The sequence below is a fragment of the Neodiprion pinetum genome, chromosome 6 (assembly GCF_021155775.2).
Source record: "Neodiprion pinetum isolate iyNeoPine1 chromosome 6, iyNeoPine1.2, whole genome shotgun sequence".
NCBI lineage: Eukaryota > Metazoa > Arthropoda > Insecta > Hymenoptera > Diprionidae > Neodiprion > Neodiprion pinetum.
The window spans coordinates 608,090-621,787 of NC_060237.1; the positions used below are offsets into that span (position 1 = coordinate 608,090).

At 47.9% G+C, this 13,698-nt stretch overlaps 1 protein-coding gene across 4 annotated transcripts in view; it reads right to left on the reverse strand.

The window, feature by feature from the left end:
* Positions 1 to 13,698, reverse strand: part of LOC124220916 (protein O-mannosyl-transferase TMTC1-like) — a 144,767-nt gene that overhangs the window by 25,364 nt on the left and 105,705 nt on the right. For all 4 annotated transcript variants that reach the window (XM_069137037.1, XM_069137036.1, XM_046630359.2 and 1 more), the window contains exons 8-11: positions 9,089 to 9,278; positions 3,174 to 3,295; positions 2,911 to 3,075; positions 2,106 to 2,219 (exon numbers count right to left, since the gene is read on the reverse strand). In XM_069137037.1, the coding sequence (XP_068993138.1) occupies positions 2,106 to 2,219; positions 2,911 to 3,075; positions 3,174 to 3,295; positions 9,089 to 9,278 (591 nt within the window). The remainder of the gene's footprint in view (positions 1 to 2,105; positions 2,220 to 2,910; positions 3,076 to 3,173; positions 3,296 to 9,088; positions 9,279 to 13,698) is intronic.

Sequence of the window (13,698 nt, forward strand, 5' to 3'; positions counted from 1 at the left end):
GATAAGCGACAAATGAGTGAAAGCCTTTTGAGAGCAGCACGTCTTGAAGCGGTCCGACTCAACCGCGCTCGTCGATAAGAATGAGAGGAGAAAAAGAGGTGAAGTTTTCAGGATTCCGTCGTTGAGTCTCGGCCATGTTCAAAGCAACAAGAGAGTGCAACCCCGAAGTCACAGTACGTACAAACAAGACTGGAAAAAGGAAAATACGAAGTCCGGGAGATAGGGGGGCCCCTATCTAGATAGACTAGGAGAGTGGAGGAAAAATAAGGTGAATAAAAGAGGGATGAAAGAGAAGGAAAAATAAATAACACCGGCTTCCTACTTCGGTTCAGGCAGATCGAAGATCTCGGGCTTTCGAAGTCTGAGCCTCGAAGAGAATCTATAAGTTCGAGGATAGAGTGGATGGAAGCTCGACCTGCCGCTCGGTCCAGGATAGCGGAAACGGCGTGGCAGCTAGAACATCAAACGGAATCTTTAGTGATCGGTTACGGCGGCGGTTGAAGTGCGAATCTTTTTCCGCCCCGCGTGTCTGCAGCGACGTTTCCCCCATTTTCATACCCGGTAGTAACTAGCACATATACGTACGTACATCCTCGTTTCCGTCGTTCAGTCTCTACATAAACTCTCGACGTAACGCGACGTCTTTGAGACGTCTCCAGTGCTTTTACGTGTTATAGAGACCCCGTTATTCTTCCACCTCCGTCTTCTTCCCCGCTGCGATGTACTCGTTCCGTCATATTTGCCCCGATACTGCGGAGCTCGATACATATTCACCCTCGGAAATCCCCTTATGAATTTCCATCAACCCCCCCCCCCCCCCCCCCCCCCCCCCTCCTACGAGAAAATAAGAACACACCGACTCTCGCCGCTGCTACTCGTCGCACGAACGAACGAGCGAGGTAAACAAGAGTTAAAACTATCGGATTAACACTGATGATCACTTTTTTTTCTTTTCTTGTTATTCAATTATTTGAGTTCGCGCTGAAGTGAATCAGAGCCATGCACGTTGGAAAAATAATTAACAACTCTCTCTTCCCGGGGGTGGAAACCCTGTGACGTAAACAAATGGGTTGTTAGCGAGAGATGAAAATCTGCGGGTAGAAGGGAATAGAATTTTCCCAGGAGCTGCCGGCCGGCCAGCTGGAGCCGGCGGGAGGAAGGGAGATGGCCGTACAAATTGATGGATACAAAATACGCTCCAGCCCTACGTGCGCCGATGTATTATACATGTGTTCACGTAGGCAGGCACGTAGACGTATACGTATAACTGGGTTGCCTACATCATTTACCCCGCCCCGCGAGCCCCGCAGACAGAAGCAAAGCCTCGGAGTGGAAAATTGAAAATCTTGTGTATGCATAACGCGAGGAATACAACCCGGCTTCAAAGGATCATAAATAATTATTTTGCGTCCCGTTTCACGTGTTGCGTGTACCTCGTAGAGTTGCGCGGTCGGCTTTGCGCCGAGGGGTGAATATCGGTGTGGGTCCTCAAGACGGAAGGGGGAGATAGGAGTGGAAGGAGGAACGAAAAACGCGGAACGAGGAGAACCGAGGGTGAAATCTTTCCGCGGTTCAGAGATGAGACAGAGGCCAAGATCGGCGGAGGACTGCTCATCTTTTATATGGAAGTTTACTGCTTTACTCGAACCAACTCAGCCCGGCCCCTCGCCAAAACATCACGGAGCAGACGAAGCGAATTCGAGTTTCGTCTTGTGGAGAGAAGCAACAATGCGGTTAAATATACTCCCGCCCTCTTGGTTTGTCCGACGTTACTTTCGTCCATTTCGTTTACTTGGACCACTTCACGTTGAGACTTTTTCCTCCTTGCCAAAATGTGCTGCAATAACTGCTTTTCGGAATCTGCCTCTGGCAATACTCACAATCCGGAAGACGATTTAAATTGTCGTAACAAACGTTCATCAGGCCTTCTCTTAATTCACATTAGCTACAGATTTACGATTCATGATTTGCGGTTGGAGAGAAAATTTTGGTTACAGCGACCAGGATCCTGCCATTGATAATTTCACTCTCTGCAGAATTCGCCGGAAAAGAGGAAAAGGGACGAACGAACGAGAATAATCAATTAACCAGTCGTCTATACTCACCAGAGTGCCCAGTGGTAGTGGATGATGGCTCGTTCGGGCTGCGAAGAGTCCCTGAGAAAGTTTGCGAAATTGTAATGCATCTTGGCGTTGTGCGGCAGGGTCCGGAGGCCAGACCTGAAACGAGATGATCGTTACTGCGAGCAGTCGAGCTCGGTTATGCCTGCTTACTTCTCCGCAAGCCCACCGGCGCCCGTTAATTATCCGACACTCTGTTCCACCCCCGGGCAATCGGTGGCTCGGGGCCAAACCGTTGTTTAGAGGCTTGACGGGATCCGTAAAACCTTCACCTCCCCGCATACACTGTGTATATCCGCTCACTCGGGCGGATTAGAGATCGCACGAGCGAATTTCGCGAGTGTTTATGCGAGTGAGTAGAAAAAATTTGGTGTCGGCGGTTGTCGGGGGAGAATTGCAGCTGCGCCGCGCGAGGATGCGAATTGCTGAGAGAATTGCAGATGGGGGTAAATTTGTTATTCGCGCAGGATGTTGGCGAACTCTGGCTCCGGACTCCCTTGGGTCGGAGGAAAAGCAGGAAAAGATGTCGCGACGCGGCAAGGTATAAACCCAATATAACTTCTATATAAGAGTAATTCGCGGCCGAGACTTTTGAGCACCGTATACCACGGCCAAACAAAGCAAAGACAAAACGGGGTTCCGTCCTCCCGAGGGACGATTCCAATCTAACCAAACCGGCTACAGCTTCCACACCGGAACGGCGGCACTCTGCTGCACCTTCGCCCCTTGTTCCACTTTCTGCGCGCAACCGAGAGAATCGAAATCTTGGAATGTAGAAGATCTCACCCACCTGAGCAACGTCTCCCTCGACGTCCAGTCACGGTTCCGTAACACCGTCCGACAGCACCCCGATGCTAAAAGTAGCACCACTCCCGCTGTGATGAGACTTCGTCTCCGCGGAACGGCCGTCCACGTCACCTGAGCACCGTACACGGTCAGCAGGATTGAGCCAACGCTGGAATCGCATGGTTAGGTTGTTATTTTGACCACTCTGTTTGCACCCTTCCGATGAAATCTGTCAGTAGTGACATTATTGATCTTGAGACGATCTACCTGGGTATGTAGAGAATTCTTTCAGCCATGACGAAGCCGACGGTGACGAACAGGTTCGAGGCTGGTAGAAAAGGCAGCACCAGGAACATCCAGCCGAGAATCAAAGGTGGATGCCTCTGTTGCTGGAAAACGTCAAATCGCGGGGTTCTCGTTAGGCGGAAATATCCGATGAGGAACGCATGAATTCGCAGCTAGGTGCACTGGGGATGGTTACGCGTAGTCGGAATGACCTCGATACATCGCCGTTTGACGTTAATGATAGAATTTCAGGACGAAGAGCTGCGAACTAACGTTCCCGGCGGTGCAGTTTCTAATTAGAATTCCACGATCCTCGAGAGCCGGGTGAGCTTTTGTGCGTCTGAGCTACGTTCGTTTATCGCTTGCGGCACAAGCCCGAACTGTATAATATACACGTGTCGTTCGAGATAGGTGTTACGTAGTGAGCTGGTTGTATTCCGGTATTCAGTTGTGGAACAGGCGTGTTACGGGTCACTGGTTTGTGTCCAGCTCGTGCATTGTATTTCAATGCTACGCCTGATATGAGAGGGCAAACATGGAAATGATTGCCCGGGTATTTGCATATTTTAATAGAAACAACACACGCACACATGGCAATCACGCCACTGCCAAGCTACGCCTGAGGTGTAGCGTCACACGTACCAGCGTTTTATAAATACGTAACCAGGCGCGTCTGCTCGGCAGAAACGAAGTGTGTCTGTTGCACAGGCGTGCCTGCTCGTGTTAAATTTCTGTGTTCTACAACCCCCCTCCTCCTCTATCCTCCGCTAATCTCCTCGTCACCCGTGTTGCCTCCGTTGCGTGTGTATAACCTACTCCGTAGTTATTATGCATGTCGTGCTGAGATATCACGCGCTATTGATAGTGATCAGAAATTAAATGAGGTTCAGGGATGATCGACCGACAAGAAAAGTACCCGGGGTAGGTATACATCGTCGATTTTTCTCATTTTGTAACAACACGTTGTAGTACATCGAAAAACTTTAGGTAGTTACATATTTTTATTCGCGAGCTGATTCGGCAGCTTAAGCGATGAGAAGCTCTAAAGAAGTAAGAGGAGCAACCGCTGACGGTAAAAATCATTGCGCGTGTCATTTTTGTTGGTAGTGAGTAACATCCGATCGATTAGATAAAAAAGTTTTGAGTCACTATCGACAAAACCTAAGCAATCGAACCTTACGAACGGCTTTCGCCCTTTGAACGTCTGACTTGGCGTGCAAAAAAAAAAAATACGTGATTGATGTTTTTTGATCTACTATACCATATCGCAGGTACAATTCAGGTACTTTCCTCGCGAGTCGCTTTGCACGAGGCTGCGGGAAAAATTGCAAAAGTCAAAAAAACAAATTTTACTCGAGCTGTAAAGAGAAGGGTCGCAGCTCGGTTCGGTCATTCTGGAGTCTTAACACCGGTGAAATTGGGTGAAGTTTCGAGTCGTGCGCATTCGTGTGAACGGCGAAGCGGAGGCGCGGGACGCTTAACCGAAAACCAGGAACCCAGCGTCGGTCAAAGTTAATTGAAACCCTCCGATGTTTCAGCCTGACTTCGGGCCGTTGAAGGAGAAAGGAAGTTGGGTAACTCGCGAGTTTCCAGATCTTGGAACCGCGCCCTGATGTGTGCACATGCAAGCCTTGTGAGCGAACCCGCGCGGGATGATATCGCTTTGTCTAATTATAATCGACGCGGCACTATTCATCAATTAAGTAAACCGTTGTTCTAGGACGCATTCCGGAAACGCCTCCTTCGCCCCGAGGGCTGCACCCCGATGTTCCACAGCTCGACGTGCCCTCCGGCGAAACCCCGATCCTACAACCAGTTCGTGCGTCATCAGCACGCATTATTAACACGGCTCGATTGGTCGCCCGCACCCCGTACACGCGCTTCGCTATCGCACAATGGGATCGGAGGATTTGTGACCACGCGAAGTCAATAGCCATTTAGAATATCTGCAGCCTTTCTCTACGGCCAAACCCGTGGCTAAGAACCGGAGGCCCCCGGACTTCGATCGCGACTCGTCAATACAAAGGGCCGCGAATCGCTTCGGTTGCGTTGTTTTGCATCGTAGTTGAGTTGTTGTTTTTTTAGTGTGAAAATTTTCCAAGTCTCGCTTATACACTCACTTGCGAGATCGTTTTTCGTTTTTATTTTCTTCGGAGGGTGAAAAAGCCCCGGGGAGCTGTACGAGAAGAACTGAGGGTTGGGCGGACCTTCACGTCCAATTTCAAACTCGTGTAATGCAGTTTATTGCGGAAAACGAGATCGTAAAATAGTTTTGAAAGAAGTTCAAAAGCGCAGAACCGTTCACAGGGAGTTCTATGTATGTATAGGTACGTATACATGTATACCTGAGAACCTCGCAGAGAGTACAAGAAACTTGTAATTAATCTTGGAATTAAGTTACCGCGCGTGTATTGTTCCAAAGTTTTGCCAACTGTAGTACACGTCGAGAGCTACACAGCCGCAAAGCTCTCGGTTCCGAGTCGTTTTCGCCACAAGAATGAAAATGGAACGGATTTACCGCGTACACCCGGGTAGAAAAATATACGAGATATACGAGATCCGATTTCAAAGTTTTAACGTTGTTACCCACCGCTCTCTCCTCTCCAAGATGCAACGCTGTTTTCCATCGCTGCAAGGGCCGGGCTCGCGTTACTTGCTCGGCCATTTAACGACCCTTTCGAGAAGGATGAATTCCGATCGCAATTCGAATTGAAATATACATTGAGCGCAAACGATGTTCGCAGAAAGCGCGGGACAGTGATTATGATAAAAGTAATGAATGAGCGATTGAACGAATAATTGGAAAAGCTGCAGGTTGAAAAAAGAAACTGATAAAAGATGCTTCTCTATAAGTGAAATGGACTGTTCGGAAAAGATGAAGGAAAATGGAAGAGAGAAGAGAGAGAAAATTCTGCACCAGCTCATTAACTTACAAGGAAACGAGAACCTGTTATTACTCCTGCTTTCCGTTTATGAGAGTTTCATCATGGAAAGGCTGTTAGTAACTTATTGGCGTAATAATTTTCCGCTTGATGTCTTTTGATAGTAGCTTCAGGGAAAGAGAAGCGAAGCGCTCGGGATTTACCGAGGGAACTGCAGCGGCGGCGGCCACCGCGGTTTAAATATCTATAAATAACTGAACACAGGGCGTTTCGAACCTTCGATCGTTTGTAACCGTCAATTTGAAATTTAAATCAGTAATTTGACCGCACGAATTTGCAAACCGCGAGAATTTGATCGTTCGACGCATCGGGGTGCTTTTTCGCGTCTGACGAACCTGCTATGAAAGCTTGGGGATGCAAAGGAGAGAAAGAGATAATGAAAGCACGTGCTATCGGCGTCCCGGCTGAATGGGAGATCGCGGCGAGGACCTAATTGAGGATTAATTAAGATGACTCTGGTTATGTACACACGGGGGAGCTCACCTTTTGTCTCTGCTGGATTGAAATTACGACATCCAATCTGTCTTCGATCCGGACGGATCTTCTCGGCGGGGGATTAAACTCGGGATAATGGGACAACGAAGGTGTGCAGGCGATCAATTTAACCCCGGATGTTGTATCGCGGGATGAACCAATCGGGAACACGATCGCCCCACACTGACGCGAACCTTTTACCGGATACCAACCATCCTTGTCACTGCACGACTGGCCAATGAAAGTTGACGAAAAAATTTAATGAATACGAGCGGTTGATGATTGTAACTTTGATGTAAATTTTTACTTCTTTTCCTTTCTTATCCCGAGTGTAATGAAAAACTGTTTCTTCGATCATTCTCAAAGCTCTCGCCATTTTTTGTTCATTCTAACACATTAGACGATATACCCGTATGTGCGCAGTGAGGAATATAACCGAAAGATTTTTTTTCTCTTGTCATCACCGCATTTCACTCGAGGAGAGCGATTCGATCTAAAAGAAGAACGCCTATTCGTTGAGTGAGTCAACTATGTCCACGTCCCATTAACTAGACCAACGAGAAAGGGATATAAATAAAATCGAACCATCAAAATGTGGGGGTCTGGGAGAATGAAAAGAAATAAAATTTAGTGCGTTTAAGATAAGCGTTCGAGCCACACTAAAAGTTTCGGTGTATGTATGTATACATGCCATGGAGTATTATCTAGCGAGATGGAGGCGTCACGTGTCTGAAGAAGAAGATGAAACAAAAGAGAAGAAAGAAGGAGAGAGAAAAAAAAATACAGCGTAAAAAAGATAAACGGGTAGAGAATTAATGGACACTCGCTCAATGCCGCGGAAACAATTTATCCGGAAAACTCGGTAGCCGTGGGCGCTTTCACAGGATTATCTCGGTTCTGTTCTCGGAGGCACGTCTCTCGGCGTCGCGTCGGGTCGCGTCGCTTTCGTCGGCTCTTCTCCGACGGACCCCGATGAGCTAAACCCTTGCGAACCGACCCGTTGTTGCTGCAGCCCCTCCGTTCACGGTGCGTTATATCTCGCGAGAAATGTCCACCTGCGGACAGTTTTTCACCCTCGAACCTACGTCGAGTACGAAAAACAAGTCATCACCCCGTGCGAAGCGTTTACTCATTCTCGCCTGTCTGAAAACATTCTAGACGATGTGATCCCGAAACAACTTCAACAATGGGAAAATTACTTGAATTTCTGCCAAAATTTTGACAAATCTTCAAAAGCGCACAAGTTATATCGACGTGTTTTTTCTGACGAAAAAATGGTGAAACTCATGGTATTGAGTCGCTGCGGTAAATGATTCGAAAAATACGCACAACCGAAAAAAGGAAAAACCTGCTCATATTTTTGCAGCTGGTTGTCATACGTTTTTTTAGCATTTGAGGTCCAAGTTAACCGCCACGGGCTTCTATAGAAAATTTATTCCTCGCATGAAAAATTTTTCAGGTCTCAGTATCTCGATGATGAAACTTCTATTCCTTTGCAAAGGTACAAAAAAAAAAAAAAATAATACTTTGAATCCATATATTTTATTCCACAAGGATCGATTTCATTGTTCACCGCTAATCCTAATCCTATTCATTCGCCCGCAATATCGTATCGGGTATTCGGCGAACGCGGAAGATTCCGCAAATTGCGTTGATCGCGTGTATCGAGATCAGCTGCAGGTGCTCGAGTATATCCGCCGTTCGTTCTCCTGCATCATTACCCGCTTGCAGTTGATAGCTGTGGCTATGCTGGTATCGTTAAGCGGGACATTACACGATGGGTTATGGTCGATAGAGGCCGTATCCATAACATAACCGATTATCAGTCCGACCGATTTATGGGTTCGATCGCTCCCTGGTTCTGAGAGGATTTAATCGCACATTAGCCGAAAATTACTTATTGTTCAAAGATGGTTACAGGAGCGAATTTGAGGACCAGGATATCGGCACGGATATTTGTCCTAAAAAAATTTGTATCCCGAACTGCGTCAAGCTTTTGCTATTTCTTATAAAATACATTGATCTTCGATCGTCCTTGCGCGATGCGGTACAAGTTTTTTTTTTATCGGGCGAAGCGTTGAGTAAAATGAAAGTTTACCGTAGGCTGCTAGCGCAGAAGAAAACGGCGTGGTAAACTTGGCAGCTTATAATAATACGAGTATATACGAGAAAATATCTTTGAAGGGTTTTATTAACTTAATTAACGATAACGCATAAGTGCCAGGCGAATACCCGTATTAATTGAAGAGTTCTCCTTCTTTACTGCAGCAGGCTCAACTCGTCTTCGGGCCACTTTCTGGTCGGTTTTCAAGTTATATACCAGCTCCGCTCAGCGCCTACATAATCGTCGACGAATTCTTGACTTCACGAGGGTGTTCAACAGGCGCATAATGGGCGTGGTGGTGGCGGTGGCAAGTTCGGGGTAGTGATTTAATTCCCAGGACACTCGGAGATCGTTTTAAAGGCGCGAAAACCACTCACCTCGAAGTCCGTGAATGCTTTGTAAGTGAGCACCACGCAGCCGCCAAAGAAAAGACAGGTAGCCAAATTCCTCGCGTCCGCCACGGACGCCACAAGGGGTACCGAGCCCATTTGCCAGTCGTGCGATAGCGTCGCGGGGCACACCAGCAGCCAGAAATTCAGTGCAGCCAGGTAGCAAAAGGTCAGCAGCCTGCAACAGATTTCAAAATACAATTCCACACCGTGTCAATGAATCCAGATATAAAAGATACGTGGCGGGTGCGCGAGGAAAGAAAGCAGCCTGAGAAACCGCGACGTCCGTTGTCTTGTTGCGGAGACAATGGACGACGGTCTGGGCGGATGGATGATGGGAAGGTGTCGATATAGTGGAGATTATATCGAGAGGTGCTGATAGTGAGAAAATGAAAGCTCGGCGTCAGCAGCAGACGCTTCAGCGGCACGACGAGCTCGCACTCCTGAAAGCACCATCCAGAGCTTTTTCTTCCTCACCCTGTTCGATAGCCGAGCCACTCGAGGTGCCGTGAACAATGTCAACCCCGGATCGAGACCATCGCGCCTTTCATGAGTGGTCCACCCAGCAATTTTTATCGAGGCGAAATTTTTTTCGGTAAGGGTTGCAATTATCCATGCGTTGTACGCGCGCGATCCGTCGCTCTCTCCGCGTTCCGATCCGACCCTTTATTACGTCCCAAAACTCATCCTCGAGTCGAGAAAGATGAAGTGAATTCTTCTCGTCACTCGAGGTGGTTCTCGCTCATGGCGAGCGAGTGAAAAAAGCTCGCCGCCGGTCCTGAAAGTACCTACAATCCAAAAAAGGCATTCTATCGATCTTCTTCCTCGTCACTTCTTCTTCTACCGCTTCATGTTTTCTTTCCTCACCATTTTTTCACCCTGACTTCGATCGTTCTGACTCCTCCAGCGCGGGCGGTCTGAATTTATGCGATCAAGTGAGCTGTTCTTTTTTGTTGGTTATATATTATTCAGAGCTCCCGGTTCTTCGACACGGTTGTTTAGACGCGGTTTTAATATTGTACCACGAGGAAGAATGATCGTCGGAGAAAGTGCTCACCGTGGGGATTTAAATACCGAGTAAAGTCGAGCGTCTAGACTCCTTACAGCGACGGACTTTGGGCTTAAGATTCTCAACGCTGAGTCACGGGCTGTGTTTTAAACAAGTCCCATCGAGATGGTTTCGCTGAATTTGAACAATGATAATAACTGCACGGTGAAATGGCACCGCACGAAATGCTGCGAGCGGAGCGGATGAAAGAGAAAGTAGTAAAGTTGGAGGTATTTACGCCCTCTGCACGCACCTTTTCTATACTACGCAACGTTAGCATAACGAGAAGAAATAATCTGCAGGTCTGACGGAATTTCTTTACACACATACTGACACTGGGAATAAAATGTGGATCTCGTTTTTGCCTTTGATTGTTCCTTTGGAGAAATTCAACCCCCGCCGGGGAGTCGGAATTCCAAGCCTTGTACCGAGCACCGGTATATCCATGGGTCTTCATCTCTGTACAAAGGGTCGAATAACCGAGTGTACGTATCCTGGGTTACGCATCACGGGATATCGTAAACAAAATGTAACGCTGGATTAGGGTGAAAAGCGTGCATATTTGAATTAACGATTGTACCTGAGCCCCGTCTGACCGACGCCTCCTTTCGCCATATCCGTTTTTCCATACTTTTGTAGGATTAGTTCTCCGCGATACATGGAAGAAATGTCTAGCATCGAAATTCCGCGCGGTCTCTACATTAATCCTCATGGTTGGTCACCGAATAAAAGGGAGCTTCGATTCTTTATTTTTCTCACCCTCGTCATCGTCGTGACCACCGGCGACGCACGTTCACGAGTTATCAAGTTACGTGACACGCAGCGTTTCTCTTGTACGCACAACGCGGTTTCAAAGGGTGTTAATTTGTCGCCTGCAGGTAGTACGCCTACGCTCGCGGACGTCAAATATCCAACTACCATGATCGAGAGGTCTGTCACCGTTATGTAATTGATAATTACGTTTTACGGTGTGTGCGCCGTACGACGAACGGAAAACCGAAATGGACGTTGCCTTGGAAATTGGATACAAGACGGCCTACCGGGGCAACTGCTCTCCAACAAACCTGACTCCGCGAGGGGTTCGCCTTGATGACCGTGATATTCCACTCGTAATATCTGACACTTCGTAGTTGAGTAAGTCGGTAATAACCAGTCTTGAGTAGGCCTGTCAGCTGCTCGACCCACGTCAAGTATTTCTCTCTGCTGCTCAAACGTTGCGCTGTCAACACTTTCTCGCTCTCTCGGACTCCGGGTGTAATCATTGGTTCTCAGACGACATTGGCCATGGTGGAGTGTTGACGAGTAAGCTGTCGGTACGACCAAAACTGTTTTATTTTTGTCCGCGTCTTCTGCTCTGGAGAGTTTCGGATTCAACGTAATTCGAATAAGTGGATCGTGGAGAAATTTTTTTCCGTTTCAAACACATGGAAACAAATCAAATTAAAAAAAAAATAAAAATTTTTTCCATTCAGATTGCACAGCACCGCATGCTGCTTGGCTGAAAATACGGTTGAAGATATATCTCAGAATTTTTTTTCCGTAAGCTTGAATTCTTCGGGGGTTCCCAGCCTGATACTAGGAATAACAAATTTAAGGGTTGGCATGCCGAAAAAACCCCCATCATGGCCGACATTCCAGAATAGAAAAAGCACCCTATGCCAGGCTCCTTCGTCATTGTTGCTTCGCAAAATTGTCACATTAGCTTCGATCGCATTCGCAATAGCGAGTGAACAAGTTCGCCGATTTTTCTCTCTTTTTGTTGACGGATCGCACGCACACATCTCCCTGCGACTAAACATGCCGATCTCCTTTGCCTCGACGCTCTGCTAATGCACCACAACCTGGACAACGCTTCTCCCGTTAACCGACTCCGCGCGGAGCCCTCAGTCTGTCTAGCTGCAATGCGGCACGCCAGACTCCTGGCCGCTTCACCCTGGGGCACGGATGACCTCCGTGCATTCCTGCTTCCCCGGAGATCACCCGCCGGTACATTCATTCGCGTTACTCAGTTGCGCATACGCGACACTGTGGCAAAGGGGACTCGCAACCGTTATAAGCAGCACAGTCGACTGCTGAAGCGAAGTTTGAAATAGTGCTTCGACGCTGTCGAAAGTTAGGAAATTTCATTTCACTCGGGTGGTAAGGTCGTTAAGGTTTTCGCGTAAGACCATTGGAATGGTGATTTTCAGCGTTAAGCGTTGGGTGAAAGGTTACATCTCGATTCTTCTAGCGAATGGTAATGCCGGATGAACCTCGGGTGATGAAAAGCAACGTTTGTTCATATCGACCCCGTTCGACAATACAGGAATTAAAAAAGGCCAGGCAAAGATTTGGGGGGTAAAAATTTCCACGGTTAAACCGCGTAGAAGAATGTGGCAAAAACGATCAACAGCATTAGAGGAAGAATCTCGATAGGTCAATCCACGGGCGGAGATTTAACGCTTCCGCAAAAAAAAAAAAAAAAAAAACTTTGATTAGTCAAGGGCAAAAAGCGAACTCTTGCTCTCTTGACGGCAATTTTAAGGCTCGGCCCGGCCACTGCCCATCAAAGTTACATCGGAGTCCCCGGGGAGCAGTGCCCGCCAATTCGTTCGCATTTATATATGGGCCGGCTCCTTATCTCGGCAGTCCCCGACCACCCGCGTCCTCGATCCTCCAGGATGGTCCCGCCGGCCACCGCACTCACTCGAGGCAACAAGACCCGGTATTTCCGGCACTCTTCCCTGATTCACATCCTGCGGCTACCCAAACCTGCTCACCCGCCTCATGCCCGCTAATTTTCGAGGTCGGAACGATTTCGCACTTCGAATGTCCTCGCGTTATCTGTTCGCGAACAGGGAGAATCGAATACTGACGAATATGCCGTAAGGCGTACCGGCTCGCAGACTTGTTGCGAACTATTCGTGCACTCTTTTTCATCGGGATCACGCGTAGGGGAAATTCGGGCTCATATCAGTCTGGAGTCCAGCTAATTTTGCGTAGGTTCGTGGACGCTTTGACAACGCCGTGAGCCCCGATAACCGCAAATAGATGCTCCGCGCTGTTTTAGTCCGGGTAAGGTCAAGTTACGGTTTAAGTAGTCAGACCAGAGGTCAGACTTGCTGGCCAACTGTTGCCACGGTTGGAACGTTTGCTCCACGGAATAGATTTTTACGTTATTCCAGTCCATTGGCCTCTAACAGGGTCCACTTTGGCGCGGAGTCCAGAACGTGGTGTTTAGCCTCTAACCTCAAGGTCGAACCTTATAGAAATTGGTTCACTTTTTCAGTGAAGAATGTCATCGCTCCCGTTTTGGTTGAGGTAGATTGTTCAGGACCGGCAGCGCCGTCAGTTTCTAACCAAAATTTCCGTTGCCAGGCCAGATGATGTAGTCTCCGGGTGTGAAACTCTTAGCTCCTCTTCCAATATTCCACCTTCCATTCACCCGTGCAACAACCCGTGAGCAGTGAAGCCTGAACTTCACATCCAAGCACCAGATCAAAACCTTCCGTGCAGGTGGAGGTTGGAGCAAAAAAATCTCACCCCTGAAATTCTCCTCGACTCCACACCC